This window comes from Zootoca vivipara, chromosome 13, assembly GCF_963506605.1.
Source record: "Zootoca vivipara chromosome 13, rZooViv1.1, whole genome shotgun sequence".
Taxonomy (NCBI): domain Eukaryota; kingdom Metazoa; phylum Chordata; class Lepidosauria; order Squamata; family Lacertidae; genus Zootoca; species Zootoca vivipara.
In genome coordinates this window covers 51,719,312-51,736,605 of record NC_083288.1, presented here as the reverse complement: position 1 = coordinate 51,736,605, position 17,294 = coordinate 51,719,312, and the positions used below count along the sequence as shown (strand labels likewise).

At 50.0% G+C, this 17,294-nt stretch overlaps 1 protein-coding gene across 1 annotated transcript; it reads right to left on the bottom strand.

Annotated features, from left to right (window-relative positions):
- Positions 1-1,180: 1,180 nt before the first annotated feature.
- Positions 1,181-8,858, bottom strand: LOC132593023 (uncharacterized). Its single transcript, XM_060281393.1, has 3 exons — positions 8,706-8,858; positions 3,930-3,987; positions 1,181-2,019 (listed from the first exon to the last, which is right to left on the bottom strand). The coding sequence occupies exons 1-3, from the start codon at positions 8,829-8,831 to the stop codon at positions 1,181-1,183; spliced, it is 1,023 nt and encodes a 340-aa protein (XP_060137376.1). The 5' UTR covers positions 8,832-8,858.
- Between the last annotated feature and the right edge of the window lie 8,436 nt (positions 8,859-17,294).

Genomic DNA, 17,294 nt, shown 5'->3' with positions numbered 1-17,294 from the left:
AGGCCCCGTCTCTGGGGCAACCAACCAGGGAAAGAGGCTCAGAGACTGGGGACAACGAGGAGCGGTCAGAAGGAGAAGAGGGAGAAGACTGGGAAGAGGAGATGTCGGAAGCTGAAGGGGTAACGGGGCTTAGTGAGCTGGGAGAGTTTGTGGCCGAGAGAAGTCCAGAATCGGAGGCAGGAGCTGTAGCAGGAGAGGAGAGAAGCCAAGAGGCAGAGAGGAGTCCAGTTGGCGAAGAGTCAGGGGTTGCAAAAATCTCTTCTCTCCCTTGGTCTCGCAGAACCAGAAGAGGCATGAAAAGGGAGGAGGAGAGGTTGGCTTCACGCAGACGCAGTCTCCGATTGCTTGGGGAAAACCCTGGAGAAGAGGCGTTAGGGGCTGTAAGGATCGGAAGATTGGGGAATGGGAGATCAGCTCCTAAGAGAATGGAGTCCCTCCCCCCCCCCCGCTTCCAGCATTTTCAGAAGCAGAGAGACAGGCAGACACAGAAGCTGCTCAGTTGAGAGAGGAGCTACCCAGCTATGAGATAGTAGCTAAGCCACCAGAAGGGAGGGAGCAGCTGGGTGATACATCAATCGAGAGTGGGGGGGGAACCCCCTCCCTCCCCCCAAACTCAGAGGTCGGAGCGTGTCAGAGAACAAAGGAGACGCAGGGGGGTGGGGACTTCCCATTGGTGTGCTTATTGCTACGGGAGAAGTCAGAGTAGCCAACTGATATCCTTGCGGAGAATTGCCTGTTTGTGCTAGCAACATAATGCTGTAATAAAAGGACTATAAATCTACCAAATGCTCGTTAATTCTTATCGTTGAGCTACCAGAAGGGAGAGAGGAACTCCCGTACGTGACGACTTAGGCGACTTAGGCTGCTGGGGGAAGGAGACAGCCAAAGACCTACCAAAAGGAGAGTTGCTGTACTCATTAGGCCTGGCACCCCTGGCCAGATCCTGCTCCTTCAAATTAAGAGCTAATTTCATGTGATTGATTGCTGGCTTGCTCCCGTCGGGGCACCAGGCTGGGCAAACCAAGCCTAAACGCAAGCCAGAATCGCTGCACAACACACAACGCTTTCGCAGAATGGACGTGCGGTCGATGGTTTTGCTTTTTATTTCCTTTCCCAACCCAAAGGTGACTCAGGCCTTGTCCTCCTCTCTTGCAGGTTCCCATTTGGGATGGGGTGCCTGCTACTGTTTCACTGGGCGGTACACCCAGTCTGAGACGGCGGCTGGCTCAGGCCAGGAATACCGTGGTTTGGCGCTGGGGGTCTCCGTTGACGCCGTCCCTGGCAAAGGGCCGCCGCCCATGCTGTGGAACCGGGGCGCCGGCGGCGACAGCGGGGGGTTGAGCAGCTGCTCTGGATCGCCGCGCGACTTCCGTCGGGAGGATTCCCGAGGCTCGTACTCGACCGGCTGCTCTTCTGGCGTGGTCACGACTGTCCCTCGCCGCCGGTAGCTTCTCTCGGGGCTGCCCGACCGGCTCACCGGCGGCGTTTGGGGGTGCACCGGATAGATGTAGACTTTGGTAGGCCTGCGCCCCGGCGTTCCGGGGTATTCGGCCTCCGGCGCGGAGCGGTACTGGTTGTCGTTCGACGGCAACCTCGAGAAGTAATCGGGGTTGGCCGCTATGTTGTTCCGGTGCTCGTTGCCGCCAGTGGAGGCCAGCATGGGGTCGGAGGAGCCGCAGGCGACGTCCCGGCAGCGGGTGACGCGGGAGGGCGCCGAGGACGTGCGCGGGCGCTGCCGGGGGTCGCAGTCGCAGGTGCAGCACCGCAGGGTGTGGCACGGTGGGTAGTCAGGGCAGGGGCGGCGGCCAAGGCGGTGCTCTCTGCAGGGGAAAGGATCGTTCTGCAGGTTCATGGTGACCTTTAGTGGCTCCAAGGTGCAGTGGAGGCAGCGGCGGTGCGGCGAACAGCTTTCTCGCCGGCGCCGGCGAGGGAGGTTCAGGTCGGAGCACTGCGCCGCCAGCCGTCGGGACTGGGTTCTCCTCGTCTTGGGGGTGGCGCACACCTTTGACGTCTCCGGTTCTGGGAAGAGGAAGCAAAGCGGCCGCAGCGGCAAAGATTGGACTCTCTTAAAATTTGGCATTCGAATACCGGTAATAAACGGTAAGGCGAACAACTGCCCTGCTCTTTCAGTGGGCTTGCTTATCATATACTGTACAGTGGATCCTTGGTTCTCGAATGGCTTAGTTGACAAACAAATCGGCTCCCAGGCGCCCAAAACCCGGAAGTGAGTGTTCCGTTTTCCGAACGTCTTTCGGAAGCTGAATGTCCGATGCGGCTGTCGGCTATTGTTTCCGGGGCGCCTGCGCCAATCGGAAGCCACGCCTTGGTTTCTGAACGTTTTGGGGGTCGGAGGGACTTCCGGAACGGATTAAGTTCAAGAACCAAGGTTCCACTTTATTTGAATCAGGGGTGTTTTGACCTCAGTGGGCTCTCCTTCGCTGAGCAGAGGGTGGGCAATTGCCTGTCAGGGATTCCTTAGCTGCGATTCGTGTGTTAAAGGGGGCTGGGCTGGATTAAAGGGGGTTGGACTGGATGACCTCGGGGGGTCCCTTCCAATTCTGCAAACCTATGGGTCTATGACCTCAGAAGTTGGACTGTCCTTTATTGCAGGTTTTTAAACAGAGGTGGGGGACTTTGGGCTCTCAAATTTCAGCAGCATATGTGCGACACTAAAATTTGGCACACACACCCCGCCCCTCGATCTCCAATCTACAACATGGTTGTGGCGCCCCCTGCAGGTTGGTGCCCAGTACAGCCAAAATTTGTCGATCTTAAACCGCCTCTGGCTATCTTCCTAGCGATTCTTCATCTGTGATTCCTGCACAGTAGGGGGTTGGACTAGATGACCGCTTGGGAACCCATTCCAATTCTTAAGATTCTATGAATGTAGCAATGTATTTCCATTGCTAGTAGCTGTATTTTATGAACGGTTTCATTCCTGATATTTCGCTGTAGTGTTTTTTTAAAATCTGAACCGGCCTTGGCCTTCCTTCTTAAAACTTTATTTTACTTCAGTAAGATTTATGTACCGCTTGGTTGTGAAGAACAGACAAACCTCAAAGCGTTTTACGAAAACACAGAGCAAACCGTTAACATTTCCGATTAGAAAACAGAAAACAGATATCCGAAAGACGGTTAAAATCAACGGTAGCTGAAATAAACCGAGGACGTGTAGCCTCTCGGTGTCTGCGGAGACCGGCCTGATCAAAAATGTTTTCAGCTAAAAGGAGTACAGCAATGGTCAAGTGGCGGGGAGTTCCAAAGTGTACTGAAAGATCAATTTCTGACAAGTGTGGAAACTCTTCAGTAATATTACGGATAGCCATTTTGACTCTCCCAATGACCTCACATACGGTATTCCTCTGCAGGAAGGGAGGAAAATGGGAAAATCCTTCCCGTTGCCTTTTCGCTTGCAAATCCTGTCTTAAGGGCGTATTTGTGTAGGAATATTGTGAGCCTGTGACCTGGACTCAGGAACTAAAGTATTAACTATCACTAAAGAATGGCCAGGCTGCCCAGGTAATGCAATCAGTGACCATTATCAGGTATCCTTGCAGACAGCATTTCTGCTGTAGACTGCCTCCTTCTGTGATGCATGATGTTTTGTGGGGTGGTCTTGAGCTCCAGGGTGGGCAATTTCAAGAGCCTATATAAGGGCTTGTGCACCATTGTTCAGGGTTCTCCTCCCTCCTGCGTGTGGTGAGTGAGGACCCTGTTGCAACAGTTCCTTGAATGAAGATCAGGCTTACTAGCAGCTTTGCTTCTCAATATTCTCTGGTTGGCCTCTGTTATTTTCTCCTGCCGATAGGAAACCCACTTAAGGACTCTATACGGGCTCTTGGAGACCCCATAAGGGAAAAGGAGCAGGTTCTTTTTCTCATAACGTTCATAAATGAGAGTAAAACGTCCCGATAAAGGCATAAACTCACCTTTTGCACAGATTGTTCCAATGAGTGTCCCAAGCAGGCAGCAGAAATAATAGCAGGCCTGGAGGGAGAAGAGGAAGGTGGAGGGTTATAGGGGGCAAGTCAGGTGGCAGGTGGCCCCTGGGACTCAACTGAGGCCTCTGGCCTGGCCTTGCAGCTGCCATATCCTAAATCCAGCCGCCGGGTCCATTTAGCCCCATACTGCCAGCTCTGATTGGCAGAGGCTCTTCAAGGCTGTTTCCCAGCAGCTGCCTGTTCTTTTAAAACACTGCCCGGGTTTGGAGCATCTAACCAAGGCGCCGTGGCAGGATCAGGCCAAAAGGGATGCCTCTTAGTCCAGCGTCCTGTTCTCAAAGTGGCCTGGGGAGGAAACCCGCGATCAGGATTCGAACACAAGAGCCCTCCACCCTCCTGCCGTGGTGGCCATAGCCAATATCATTTTATTAATGTTTGGTTACGTTACGGGGAAATTCCCCTTCATGGATCACTGCCTTGTCGTGGCGAAGGGGCTTAAATAACTTGGAGAAGTTATGTTTTGACCAAACGTGATCCACCTAGAGAAGGAATTGGCAAGCCACTCCAGTATCCCTGCCAAGAAAACTCCATGGACAAAGACAACAGGCATATAAAAGCTATGGCGCTGGAAGATGAGCCACTCAGGTCGGAAGGCGTCCAACATGCTACTGAGGAAGAGCGGAGGACAAGTACAAGTAGATTCAGAGCTGATGAAGCGGCTGGGCCAAAGCCGAAAGGACGCTCAGTTGCGGATATGCCTGGAAGCGAAAGGAAAGTCCGATGCTGTAAAGAAAAATATTGCATAGGAACCTGGAATGTAAGAACCATGAGTGGAGGTAAGCTGGATGTGGTCAAAAATGAGATGACAAGAATAAATATTGACATCCTGGGCACCAGTGAACTAAAATGGAAGGGAATGGGCGAATTCAGTTCGGGTGACTATCATATCTACTACTGTGGGCAAGAATCCTGTAGAAGAAATGGAGTGGCCCTCATAGTCAACAAAAGAGTGGCAAAAGCTGTAATGGGATGCAATCTCAAAAATGACAGAATGATCTCGATACGAATCCAAGGCAGACCTTTTAACATCACAGTAATCCAAGTTTATGCACCAACTACTGATGCTGAAGAAAGTGAAATTGACCAATTCTATGAAGACTTACAACACCTTCTAGAAATGACACCAAAGAAGGATGTTCTTCTCATTACAGGGGATTGGAATGCTAAGGTAGGGAATCAAGAGATAAAAGGAACTGGCAAGTTTGGCCTTGGAGTTCAAAATGAAGCAGGGCAAAGGCTAATAGAGTTCTGTCAAGAGAACAAGCTGGTCATCACAAACACTCTTTTCCAACAACACAAGAGACGACTGTACACATGGATATCACCAAATGGGCAGCATCGAAATCAGATTGATTATATTATCTGCAGCCAAAGATGGAGAAGCTCTATACAGTCAGCAAAAACAAGACCTGGAGCTGACTGTAACTCAGATCATCAGCTTCTTATAGCAAAATTCCAGCTTAAACTGAAGAAAGTAGGAAAAACCACTGGGCCAGTAAGATACAATCTAAATCAAATCCCTTATGAATACACAGTGGAAGTGAGGAACAGGTTTAAGGATTTAGATTTGGTGGACAGAGTGCCTGAAGAACTATGGATGGAGGCTCGTAACATTATACAGGAGGCAGCAACGAAAACCATCCCAAGGAAAAGGAAATGCAAGAAAGCAAAATGGCTGTCCAACGAGGCCTTACAAATAGCGGAGGAGAGGAGGCAAGCAAAATGCAAGGGAGATAGGGAAAGATACAGGAAACTGAATGCAGATTTCCAAAAAATAGCAAGGAGAGACAAGAGGGTCTTCTTAAATGAGCAATGCAAAGAAATAGAGGAAAACAATAGAATGGGGAAAACCAGAGATCTGTTCAAGAAAATTGGAGATATGAAAGGAACATTTCGTACAAAGATTACCATAATAAAGGACAAAAGTGGTAAGGACCTACGGTAACAAAAGCAGAAGACATCAAGAAGAGGTGGCAAGAATACACAGAGGAATTATACCAGAAAGATATGGAGGTCTCGTACACCTCAGGTAGTGTGGTTGCTGACCTTGAGCCAGACATCTTGGAGAGTGAAGTCAAATGGGCCTTAGAAAGCCCTGCTAATAACAAGGCCAGTGGAAGTGATGATATTCCAGCTGAACTATTTAAATTTTTTAAAGATGATGCTGTTAAGGTGCTACACCCAATATGCCAGCAAGTTTGGAAAACTCAGCAATGGCCAGAGGATTGGAGAAGATCAGTCTACATCCCAATTCCAAAGAAGGGCAGTGCCAAAGAATGCTCCAACTACCGCACAATTGCGCTCATTTCACACGCTAGCAAGGTTATGCTTAAAATTCTACAAGGCAGGCTTAGGCAGTATGTGGACCGAGAACTTCCAGAAGAGTAGCTGGATTTCGAAAGGGCAGAGGAACCAGAGACCAAATAGCAAACATGCGCTGGATTATGGAGAAAGCTAGAGAGTTCCAGAAAAACGTCTACTTCTGCTTCATTGACTATGCAAAAGCCTTTGACTGTGTCGACCACAGCAAACTATGGCAAGTTCTTAAAGAAATGGGAGTGCCTGATCACCTCATCTGTCTCCTGAGAAATCTCTATGTGGGACAAGAAGCTACAGTTAGAACTGGATATGGAACAACTGATTGGTTCAAAATTGGGAAAGGAGTACGACAAGGTTGTATATTGTCTCCCTGCTTATTTAACTTATATGCAGAATTCATCATGCGAAAGGCTGGACTAGATGAATCCCAAGCCGGAATTAAGATTGCCGGAAGAAATATCAACAATCTCAGATATGCAGATGACACAACCTTGATGGCGAAAGTGAGGAGGAATTAAAAAACCTTTTAATGAGGGTGAAAGAGGAGAGCACAAAATATGGTCTGAAGCTCAACATCAAAAAACCCAAGATCATGGCCACTGGTCCCATCACCTCCTGGCAAATAGAAGGGGAAGAAATGGAAGCAGTGAGAGATTTTACTTTCTTGGGCTCCTTGATCACTGCAGATGGTGACAGCAGTCCCGAAATTAAAAGACGCATGCTTCTTGGGAGAAAAGCAATGACAAACCTAGACAGCATCTTAAAAAGCAGAGACATCACCTTGCCTACAAAGGTCCGTATAGTTAGAGCTATGGTTTTCCCAGTAGTGATGTATGGAAGTGAGAGCAGGACCATAAATAAGGCTGATCGCCGAAGAATGGATGCTTTTGAATTGTGGTGCTGGAGGAGACTCTTGAGAGTCCCATGGACTGCAAGAAGATAAAACCTATCCATTCTGAAGGAAATCAGCCCTGAGTGCTCACTGGAAGGACAGATCCTGAAGCTGAGGCTCCAATACTTTGGCCACCTCATGAGATGAGAAGAATCCTTGGAAAAGACCCTGATGTTGGGAAAGATTGAGGGCACTAGGAGAAGGGGACGACAGAGGACGAGATGGTTGGACAGTGTTCTCGAAGCTACCAGCATGAGTTTGACCAAACTGCGGGAGGCAGTGCAAGACAGGAGTGCCTGGTGTGCTTTGGTCCATGGGGTCACGAAGAGTCGGACATGACTAAACGACTAAACAACAACAACAACAACAACGGGGAAATTGGAAGGGGGTGAGAGCAGGGGGCGTACAAAAAGGGGGGCGGTGGGGGGCGGTGGGGTGCCCCGCCGGGTGGGGGCCCCCGCCGGGTGCAGGAGCAGCTAGCTCTGCCACTGGGTGAGAGACCTCCCCCCCCCCGCCATGAGCCTTGCCCCTTCCACACTACGAGGCAAAGGCAAAAAGACTCCAAATGGAGCAATTCACTGTGTGCTGGCTCAATGGGGAAACTTTAGAAATTCGTAAGAAATCACTCCTCATGTCAATCTTCTCAGTTCTAATTTTCTGCTGCTCCAGAGAAGCAGACACGGAGCAATGGATTCAAACTACAAGAAAGAAGATTCCACCTAAACATTAGGAAGAACTTCCTGACAGTAAGAGCTGTTCGGCAGTGGAATTTGCTGCCAAGGAGTGTGGTGGAGTCTCCTTCTTTGGAGGTCTTTAAGCAGAGGCTCGACAGGCATATGTCAAGAATGCTTTGATGGTGTTTCCTGCTTGGCAGGGGGTTGGACTGGATGGCCCTGGTGGTTCTTCTGGTTTTTGAACATTCTTTTGGAAGCCGGAGGCCCGACGGGGCTTCCGATTGGCTGCAGGAGCTGCTTCCTGCAGCCAATCGGAAACTGCACTTTGGTTTCCGAACATTTCGGAAGCCGAACGGACTTCCGGAACGGATTCTGCTCGACTTCCGAGGTACGACTGTACAACCTTTTAGAAGACATGTGAAGGCAGCCCTGTACAGGGAAGTTTTAAAATGTTTTATTATGCTTTTATATATGTAGGAAGCCGCCCAGATGGCTGTCAAATGGCTGGGATGATGATGATGATGATGATGAAGAAGAAGAAGAAGAAGATAATGGGATAGGGCATCCCTATTTTCATTGCATAAGTGTGGGAGGGTATGGAACAGGATGCTGGCCTTGACGGGCCTCATCCTGCAGGTACTTTTGATTTGTAGGAGAGAGCATCCCAGCGCCACCAGATTTGTGGATCCACAAAAACCTCCAGTCCCCTTGCCCACCAGCGCTTCAGGGGCCTGATCCAGGCCCTCCCTCCCCACAAATGCTGGCGACCGGCCGACTGCCCCCAACACCCACTCCGTGCGACGCCGGCAGCCCCCTCACCGCTGCGGCCAGCTTCAGCGCCAGATGCACCAGGACGATCAAAGCTACCAGGATGGCGATGGTTTCGTGGAGCTCCAGGCAACAGCCCTCGGGGGACGGGTGGCAGTGGAAGCTGGACTCCCCCATGGGAGAGGCGACTGGGCCAGCAGCTGGCTGGCTGAGCCCGACATCCCCACCCGCCTCCACGCCCAGGGGCACAGGGCAGGGCAGCTGTCCAGCGGGCAGGAGCTAATGGCCGGCTGGGGAGGCTGAAGGGAGGGGGGACTTGCGATGCAGTTGCCCCAGCAACCGGGAGGGGGATTGTGACGCGGCAGGGGGTGGGCAGGAGGCAAGTGGGCCTCTGTGGGGAGGGGGTCTCTCTCTAGGGGACATGGAGGGAGGCCCTGGAGGAGGGATGGAAGGAGACGGCCAAAGACAATCAGGCCAGTGGGGTATTATTAGAAAAAAACTGCTCCCTTTCCCTAATAATAATAATAATAATAATAATAATAATAATAATTTATTACTTATACCCCGCCCATCTGGCTGGGTTTCCCCAGTCACACTGGTCGGCTTCCAACAGAATATTAAAATACAATAATCTATTAAACATTAAAAGCTTCCCTAAACAGGGCTGCCTTCAGATTTCTTCTAAAAGTCTGGTACCGGTAGTTGTTTTTCTCTTTGACATCTGATGGGAGGGCGTTCCACAGGGCCGGCGCCACCACCGAGAAGGCCCTCTGCCTAGTTCCCTGTAACTTTGCTTCTCACAACGAGGGAACCGCCAGAAGGCCCTCGGTGCTGGACCTCATTGTCTGGGCTGAATGATGGAGGTGGAGACTCTCCTTCAGGTATACTGGACCGAGGCTGTTTTGGGCTTTAAAGGTCAGCACCAACACTCTGAATTGTGCCCGGAAACGTACTGGGAGCCAATGTAGGTCTTTCAAGACCTTTCCCTTATGGCAGGCATGTCCAAAGTCCGTTTCGGGGGCCTAATCCGGCCCGCCGGTTGGTTTAATCCGGCCCCTGTGGCAGTTTATTTCCTAGGGCAAAATCCTAAAAAAAAAACCTTGACACCATCAATCCTAAAAAAAGTTCAACAACTTCAACCCACATGGAGTCCTTAAGTGAGTTCCCTATTGATAGAAGAAAATAACAGAGGCCAACCAGAGAATATTGAGAAGCAAAGTGGCTAGTGAGTCTGATCTTTATTAAACAGTTGCAACAAGCTCCCCTCTCACCCCAAGCAGAGAGGGAGGGAAGGAACCCAGAATATTGGTGTGCAAGCTCTTACATGCCTGTTGTCTTTGTCCATGGAGTTTTCTTGGCAGGGATACTGGATGTATGGAAGTGAGAGCTGGACCATCAAGAAGGCTGATCGCCGAAGAATTGATGCATTTGAATTCTGGTGCTGGAGGAGACTCTTGAGAGTCCCATGGACTGCAAGAAGATCAAACCTATCCATTCTGAAGGAAATCAGCCCTGAGTGCTCACTGGAAGGACAGATCCTGAAGCTGAGGCTCCAATACTTTGGCAACCCTAGTTGAGTGGCAGGCAGTCTAAACTTCCAGCCTCAGTCTGTTGGAACATGAGAAGAGCGTGCCTGAGGATGATGGGAGTTGTAGTCCAAACCAGATTCCCAGAGGGTGACTTCAGTTATTGCGTCTTTTTGGACTCAGATGGTGGAAATTCTCGTGCTGGCTCGAAGTACACCATCTCTGCCACCAGATGGCACCAGGAAGCTATGGAATAATAACCCTTCCAGCTTTAACCCATTTGCCTGCTTCACAAAACACAAACTGGCCACCGGATCGGATGCCTCCAGCACATCCTGCTCTAACCACTAGGCGCCACTTCTCTTCCCGCCGGGCCGGAAGTCATTCCTCCTCTCCCTCCCTCTGGCTCTGCTCCCCTGCCATGAGAACCTGGGTTCAAATGTGGGTTGAATCTGGGCTCAGGCATGGGTTTTGGGACTGAATGAGCCTTGACGGAGGAGCTCTCTCAAGAACAGGTGCCACTCTGCTGATTCCTGAATAATATTAGCAACAACAATTGCTATACTGCCCTTTATGTTGTAAACGGCACGCAAAATTAATAATAAAAACGAGAACCAAACACCTACAAACAATAAACCCCCTCCCACAAACACATTTTAAAGGGTATTGGATGTTAATCACCCCGAGGCCGGGTTGAACGTTTTCGCCTGGTGCCTAAATATATGTAATGAAGCTGCCAGGTGAGCTTCCCTGGGGAGAACATCCCACAAATGGGGAGCCACTGCAGAAAAGGTCCTGTTCTTGCATTGTTGTTGTTTAGTCGTTTAGTCGTGTCCGACTCTTCGTGACCCCATGGACCAGAGCACGCCAGGCACTCCTGTCTTGCACTGCCTCCCGCAGTTTGGTCAAACTCATGTTCGTAGCTTCGAGAACACTGTCCAACCATCTCGTCCTCTGTCGTCCCCTTCTCCTTGTGCCCTCAATCTTTCCCAACATCAGGGTCTTTTCCAGGGAGTCTTCTCTTCTCATGAGGTGGCCAAAGTATTGGAGCCTCGGCTTCAGGATCTGTCCTTCCAGTGAGCACTCAGGGCTGATTTCCTTCAGAATGGATAGGTTTGATCTTCTTGCAATCCATGGGACTCTCAAGAGTCTCCTCCAGCACCATAATTCAAAAGCATCAATTCATGGATCAATGCCTTGTCGTGGCGAAGGGGCTTGAATAACTCAGAGAAGCTATGAGCTATGCCATGCAGGGCCACCCAAGATGGACAGGTCATAGTGGAGAGTTTTGACTAAACGTGATCCACCTGGAGAAGGAACTGGCAAGCCACTCCAGTATCCCTGCCAAGAAAACTCCATGGACAAAGACAACAGGCATAATTCTGTGATTAGCTGAGTCAATCTCTCTCTCTCTCTCTCTCTCTCTCTCTCTCACACACACACACACACACACACACACCCTAACAAATATAGCAGATCCCCCCCTTTCCCACAGCAAACAATAAAATGTGTCACATGCCCCACATGACAGCAGGAGAGAATTTGCGTGAACAGACAGGGGGGCAAGTGAGCACATGCCGAGATCAGCAGCCCACACCTTCAGTCCCAGAACAAGAAATAAACGAGGAATATCCTCAGTAGAGCAAGCGCGAGAACGAAACACTGTTGGAGGGGGGGGGGAATTGGCAGGATGTGATCTAAAGTGATTCTAGGCTGCATCCACAGAAATCTAGCATCCTCTTGATTCAAGGGAAGTCATAGGCCTGCTCTATCCTGCCCTGGTCAGACCCCACCTGGAATACTGTGTCCAGTTCTGGGCAGCGCAATTGAAGATGGACGTTGAGCAGCTGGAAGGATAATGACCCAGGTGATCAAGGGTCTGGAAACCAAGCCTGATGAGGAACGGTCGAGGGAATTGGGGATGTTTAGCGAAGAGAAGACCGAGAGGTGATGCAATGGCTCTCTTCAAATAGAATCATAGAATCATAGAGTTGGAAGGAAGAGACCACAAGGGCCATCCAGTCCAACCCCCTGCCGAGCAGGAAACACCATCAAAGCATTCTTGACATACGGCTGTCAAGCCTCTGCTTAAAGACCTCCAAAGAAGGAGACTCCACCACACACCTTGGCAGCAAATTCCACTGCCGAACAGCTCTTACTGTCATGAAGTTCTTCCTAATGTTGAGGTGGAATCTTCTTTCTTGTAGTTTGAATCCATTGCTCCGTGTCCGCTTCTCTGGAGCAGCAGAAAACAACCTTTCTCCCTCCTCTATATGACATCCTTTCATATTTTTGAACATGGCTATCATATCACCCCTTAACCTATCTCTTCTCCAGGCTAAACATGCCCAGCTCCCTAAGCCGTTCCTCATAAGGCATCGTTTCCAGGCCTTTGACCATTTTGGTTGCCCTCCTCTAGACACGTTCCAGCTTGTCAGTATCCTTCTTGAACTGTGGTGCCCAGAACTGGACACAGTACTCCAGGTGAGGTCTGACCAGAGCAGAATACAGTGGTACTATTACTTCCCTTGATCTAGATGCTATACTCCTATTGATGCAGCCCAGAATTGCATTGGCTTTTTGAGCTGCTGCATCACACTGTTGACTCATGTCAAGTTTGTGGTCTACCAAGACTCCTAGATCCTTTTCACATGTACTGCTCTCAAGCCAGGTGTCTCCCATCCTGTATTTGTGCCTTTCATTTTTTTTGCCCAAGTGTAGTACCTTACATTTCTCCTTGTTAAAATTCATCTGAAGGGCTTTCGCATGGAAGATGGAGCAAGCTTGTTTTCTCCTCCAGAGCGGAGGTCCTGAACCAAGGGAGACAAAGGATTCCGATTCCGACTGAACTTCAGGAAGAACTTTTTGACAGTAAGAGACGTTTGACAGTGGAACGGCCTCCCTCTGAAGATGGTGACACTCCTTCCTTGGAGGTCGGGTGGCCACCTGCCAAGGGTTCTGTGATGAGAATTTTAAGGTCTCAAATATAGAATAAATATTCATACGTATATGCACACATATCAAAATATATGTACCGTTTGTCTGAAATAGTTTGGGAGAGCAATCCTGAAGCCTTTTGGACTCTCCCAATGACCTCAGATATTCCTCTGCAAATGGGGAAAGCCTTCCCATTGTCTTTTCTATGGGTAGGCAAACTAAGGCCCGGAGGCTGGGTCCAACCCAATCGCCTTATAAATCCAGCCTGCAGATGGTCCAGGAATCAGCGTGTTTTTGCATGAGTAGAATGTGTGCTTTTATTTAAAATGCATCTCTGGGTTATTTGTGGGGCATAGGAATTCGTTGTTTTTTCCCTCTCTCCAAAATATAGTCCGTCCCCCCACACGGTCTGAGGGACAGTGGACCGGCCCCCTGATGAAAAAGTTTGCTGACCCCTGGTCTTTTCGCTTGCAAATCCTGTCTTAATTTGTGTATGAATAGGGTGAGCCTGTGACCTGGATTCAGGAACTAAAGTATTAACTATCACAAAAGAATGGCCAGGCTGCCCAGGTAAAACAATCAGGGACCATTATCAGGTATCCTGGCAGACAGGATTTCTGCTGTAGACCGCCTACTTCTGTGATGTATGTACAATGTGTGTGTTTTGGGGGGGGGGAGTGGTCTACAGCTACAGGGTGGGCGATTTCAAGAGTCTATATCAGGGCTTGCATACCATTGTTCAGGGTTCTCCTCCCTCCTGCGTGTGGTGAGTGGGGACCCTGTTGCAACTGGGAGTACATGTGAAAAGGATCTAGGAGTCTTGGTAGACCACAAACTTGACAAGAGTCAACAGTGTGATGCAGCAGCTAAAAAAGCCAATGCAATTCTGGGCTGCATCAATAGGAGTATAGCATCTAGATCAAGGGAAGTAATAGTACCACTGTATTCTGCTCTGGTCAGACCTCACCTGGAGTACTGTGTCCAGTTCTGGGCACCACAGTTCAAGAAGGATACTGACAAGCTGGAACGTGTCCAGAAGAGGGCAACCAAAATGGTCAAAGGCCTGGAAACGATGCCTTATGAGGAACGGCTTAGGGAGCTGGGTATGTTTAGCCTGGAGAAGAGAAGGGTAAGGGGTGATATGATAGCCATATTCAAATATATAAAAGGATGTCATATAGAGAAGGGAGAAAGGTTGTTTTCTGCTGCTCCAGAGAAGCGGACACGGAGCAATGGATTCAAACTACAAGAAAGAAGATTCCACCTAAACATTAGGAAGAACTTCCTGACAGTAAGAGCTGTTCGGCAGTGGAATTTGCTGCCAAGGAGTGTGGTGGAGTCTCCTTCTTTGGAGGTCTTTAAGCAGAGGCTTGACAGGCATATGTCAAGAATGCTTTGATGGTGTTTCCTGCTTGGCAGGGGGTTGGACTGGATGGCCCTTGTGGTCTCTTCCAACTCTATGATTCTATGATTCTATGATACTTAAACCGAGGTATGACTGTATCCCATAAGGGAAAGGGAGCAGATTTTCTTATGACATTTCTTTAGCTGCATTGCAGGGGGTTGGACTAGATAAGCCTTGGGTTCAGTTCTATTCTCAAAGATTTCAGCTGCAACCCTTAACCCTGGGACTCTGGGAGGAAACCCCACCAAAGTCAGACTTGCACTGTGAAAGTGGGCAAGGGTTGGCGAGGAAGATTGGGGAGGCTGTGCGTGTGTTGAACTCCAATAATTCTCTCCCATCGAAGCCCCCACTCTTTCTTGTCAAAGCAGATCTGTTCCTCACCAGCACCCACACATAGGCAGGCAGGAACGAGGAGGTGAGGTGGGAAGGGATTCGCCACGTGCCTGTTTGTCTCTCCCCTCCTTCGAAAGTCCTTCCGTCCGCAGCAGATCTAAGCGTGCCGCCAGCACACAAGGAAGTTGAGCTGGGCAAGTGAAAGCCAGGAAGATTCAAGACAGGCCAGGCCAAAGGAAGTCCTTCTTCACGCATTGCGAACTGCGGAACTCCCTGCCACAGGAAAGAGGGCAGGACAAATTCATGGAGGAGGAGTGGGCTATCGATGGCTACTAGCCAGGGTGGCTGTGCTCTGCCTCCACCGGAGAAGCAGAGATGCTTCTCAATGCCAGTTGCTGTCGGTCTTGTGTTCGAATCCTGTCCAGTTGGCCTCTTTGAGAACAGGAGGCTGAGCTGGATGAATCCCGTTGGGAGAGGGGGAGAAAAACTTATTTAACCACTCTATCACTTTCAGAAAGCCTAGAGACTTGGAAGGAAGGAAGGAAGGAAGGAAGGAAGGAAGGAAGGAAGGACCGGAGGGAGGGAGGGAGGGAAGGAGGAAAAGAAAGCGCAGATTCTAGCGCCCCTTGCAGGAATGGGTCCTGGTGCAATTGCTGAATCTGACTTTGGGGCAATTCAGGGAGGCTATTCAAAGGGCAATTTATAGGCCACCCGTCCTCGCTTCTCCCAGCTCCCAGATCAGGAAGGCGTTAAACAGGCAGAGCCCACGAGAAAGAAGCTTTTAATTAACGTTGCTGCGGGGAAGCCTTGCCGAACGAAAGGGGGCTTACTCTGTGTGCGTAAAGATTAGAAGAGGATTCTGGCCGGCGGGCGGGATTTTAACTCGGCTTCACCGAGAGCTGCAGAAAAAAAGCAATGCCTCAGCACTTGCGAGACGGCGCGTCCTAGAAGCAGCCAGATCTATATGTTGCTGAGGTGGAGATATAGCCAGACAGCGCTCAAATCTCATGCCAGAGAGCAAAAAGACCGGGGGGGGGGGGAAATGTTTTTCTCCATCCACTGAGGTCTGGACCAGGCAAAATTTCATTTCATTTCATTTTATTCTTTCTCCGAGGAGCTCAAGGTGCTATGTACAAGCTCCTCCCTCATCTTCATTCAACTCCCCCACCACGACGACCCTGCGAGGGAGTCCTTCCCACTATCAAACAGAGCCAAAGGTCCCCCCCCCGCCACCTGCTTGGGCACTTTATACCGTGTTTCTCATATTATAAGACATGTCTTATATTTATTTTTTCCTCAAAAAAACACACTATGGCTTATTTTCAAGGGATGTCTTATTTTTTTCCTCCTCCTGCCGCAGCCGGCATTGCTGCTGCGCCTATCACTATATCTTATTTTCGGGGTATGGCTTATATTCCTTGAATGCTTAAAATCCTGCTATGGCTTATTTTATGGGTATGTCTTAAAATATGAGAAACAGGGTAATTCGATGGGCTTTGCAATGCAACTTAATAGGCTTCATGGCCTTCTCTGGTTGGCCGAACCCGGGTTAGACTATAAGGCCTCACGGTGTCTCATTCGAGGATGGCTTTCCGTCCAAATTCCATTTTCTCACTCATGAGCTGGCGGGTGGCTTTCTATTTCGTTTCCTTTTCGCTTTGTCCCGAGAGATAGATAGATAGATAGATAGATAGATAGAGAGAGAGAGAGAGAGAGAGAGAGAGAGACAGAAGAGAGAGAGAGAGAGAGTCAAAATAGGTGCTGCCGGGCCTGGGTGCAAATGTCGCCCTGCACCCTGGTTTGTGACAGGGTGTGATGGGGAGGGTGGGGGTCGGATTTGGGCCGAGTGGGGGTGGCAACATCTACGCAGCTGGGTGTCAACAGCATCCGAGATGTGAGAAGCAGATGCTAATTATATCTCCACAAACACACAGACACACCCATCGCGCTGTAGCCTGCAGGCCAGGAGAATTGGGGCGAGCGAAGGAGAATTTGCTTCTCCAACGCAGAGAGGAGGAGGAGGAGGAGGAGGAGGAGGAGGAGGAGGAGGAGGAGGAGGAGGAGGAGGAGGAATGTGGTGGCTGTTTTGCAGGCATGCGGGTGGTTTGACGTAGGAGAGAGTGGTTAGGGGGCAAGCAGGCAGCCTGGGCTTCGGAAAAGGGGCTTCAGAGCCAAAGGGGGTCGCCTAGGGCGAGCAGAAGCGAGAGCCTGGCCAACTCAATCCTTCGCTGAAATAATTTTTGGGAAAAAACCCTGGGCACATATGCTAAGGATACGGGAGGTGCTGTGGTCTGAACCACTGCTGATCAGAAGATGGGGGCGGTTCGAATCCCCACGACGGGGTGAGCTCCCATTGCTCTGTCCCCAGCTCCTGCCAACCTAGCAGTTCGAAAGCACGCCAGTGCAAGTAGATAAATAGGTACCGCCGTGGTGGGAAGG

Excerpts from the sequence above, each read along its gene's own strand:
- LOC132593023 (XM_060281393.1), bottom strand. The coding sequence starts at position 8,831 with ATGGGGGAGTCCAGCTTCCACTGCCACCCGTCCCCCGAGGGCTGTTGC. Across the intron at positions 3,988-8,705 it reads CGCTGAAGCTGGCCGCAGCG|GCCTGCTATTATTTCTGCTG; the intron begins GTGAGGGGGCTG and ends TTCTCCCTCCAG. Across the intron at positions 2,020-3,929 it reads TGGAACAATCTGTGCAAAAG|AACCGGAGACGTCAAAGGTG; the intron begins GTGAGTTTATGC and ends TCCTCTTCCCAG.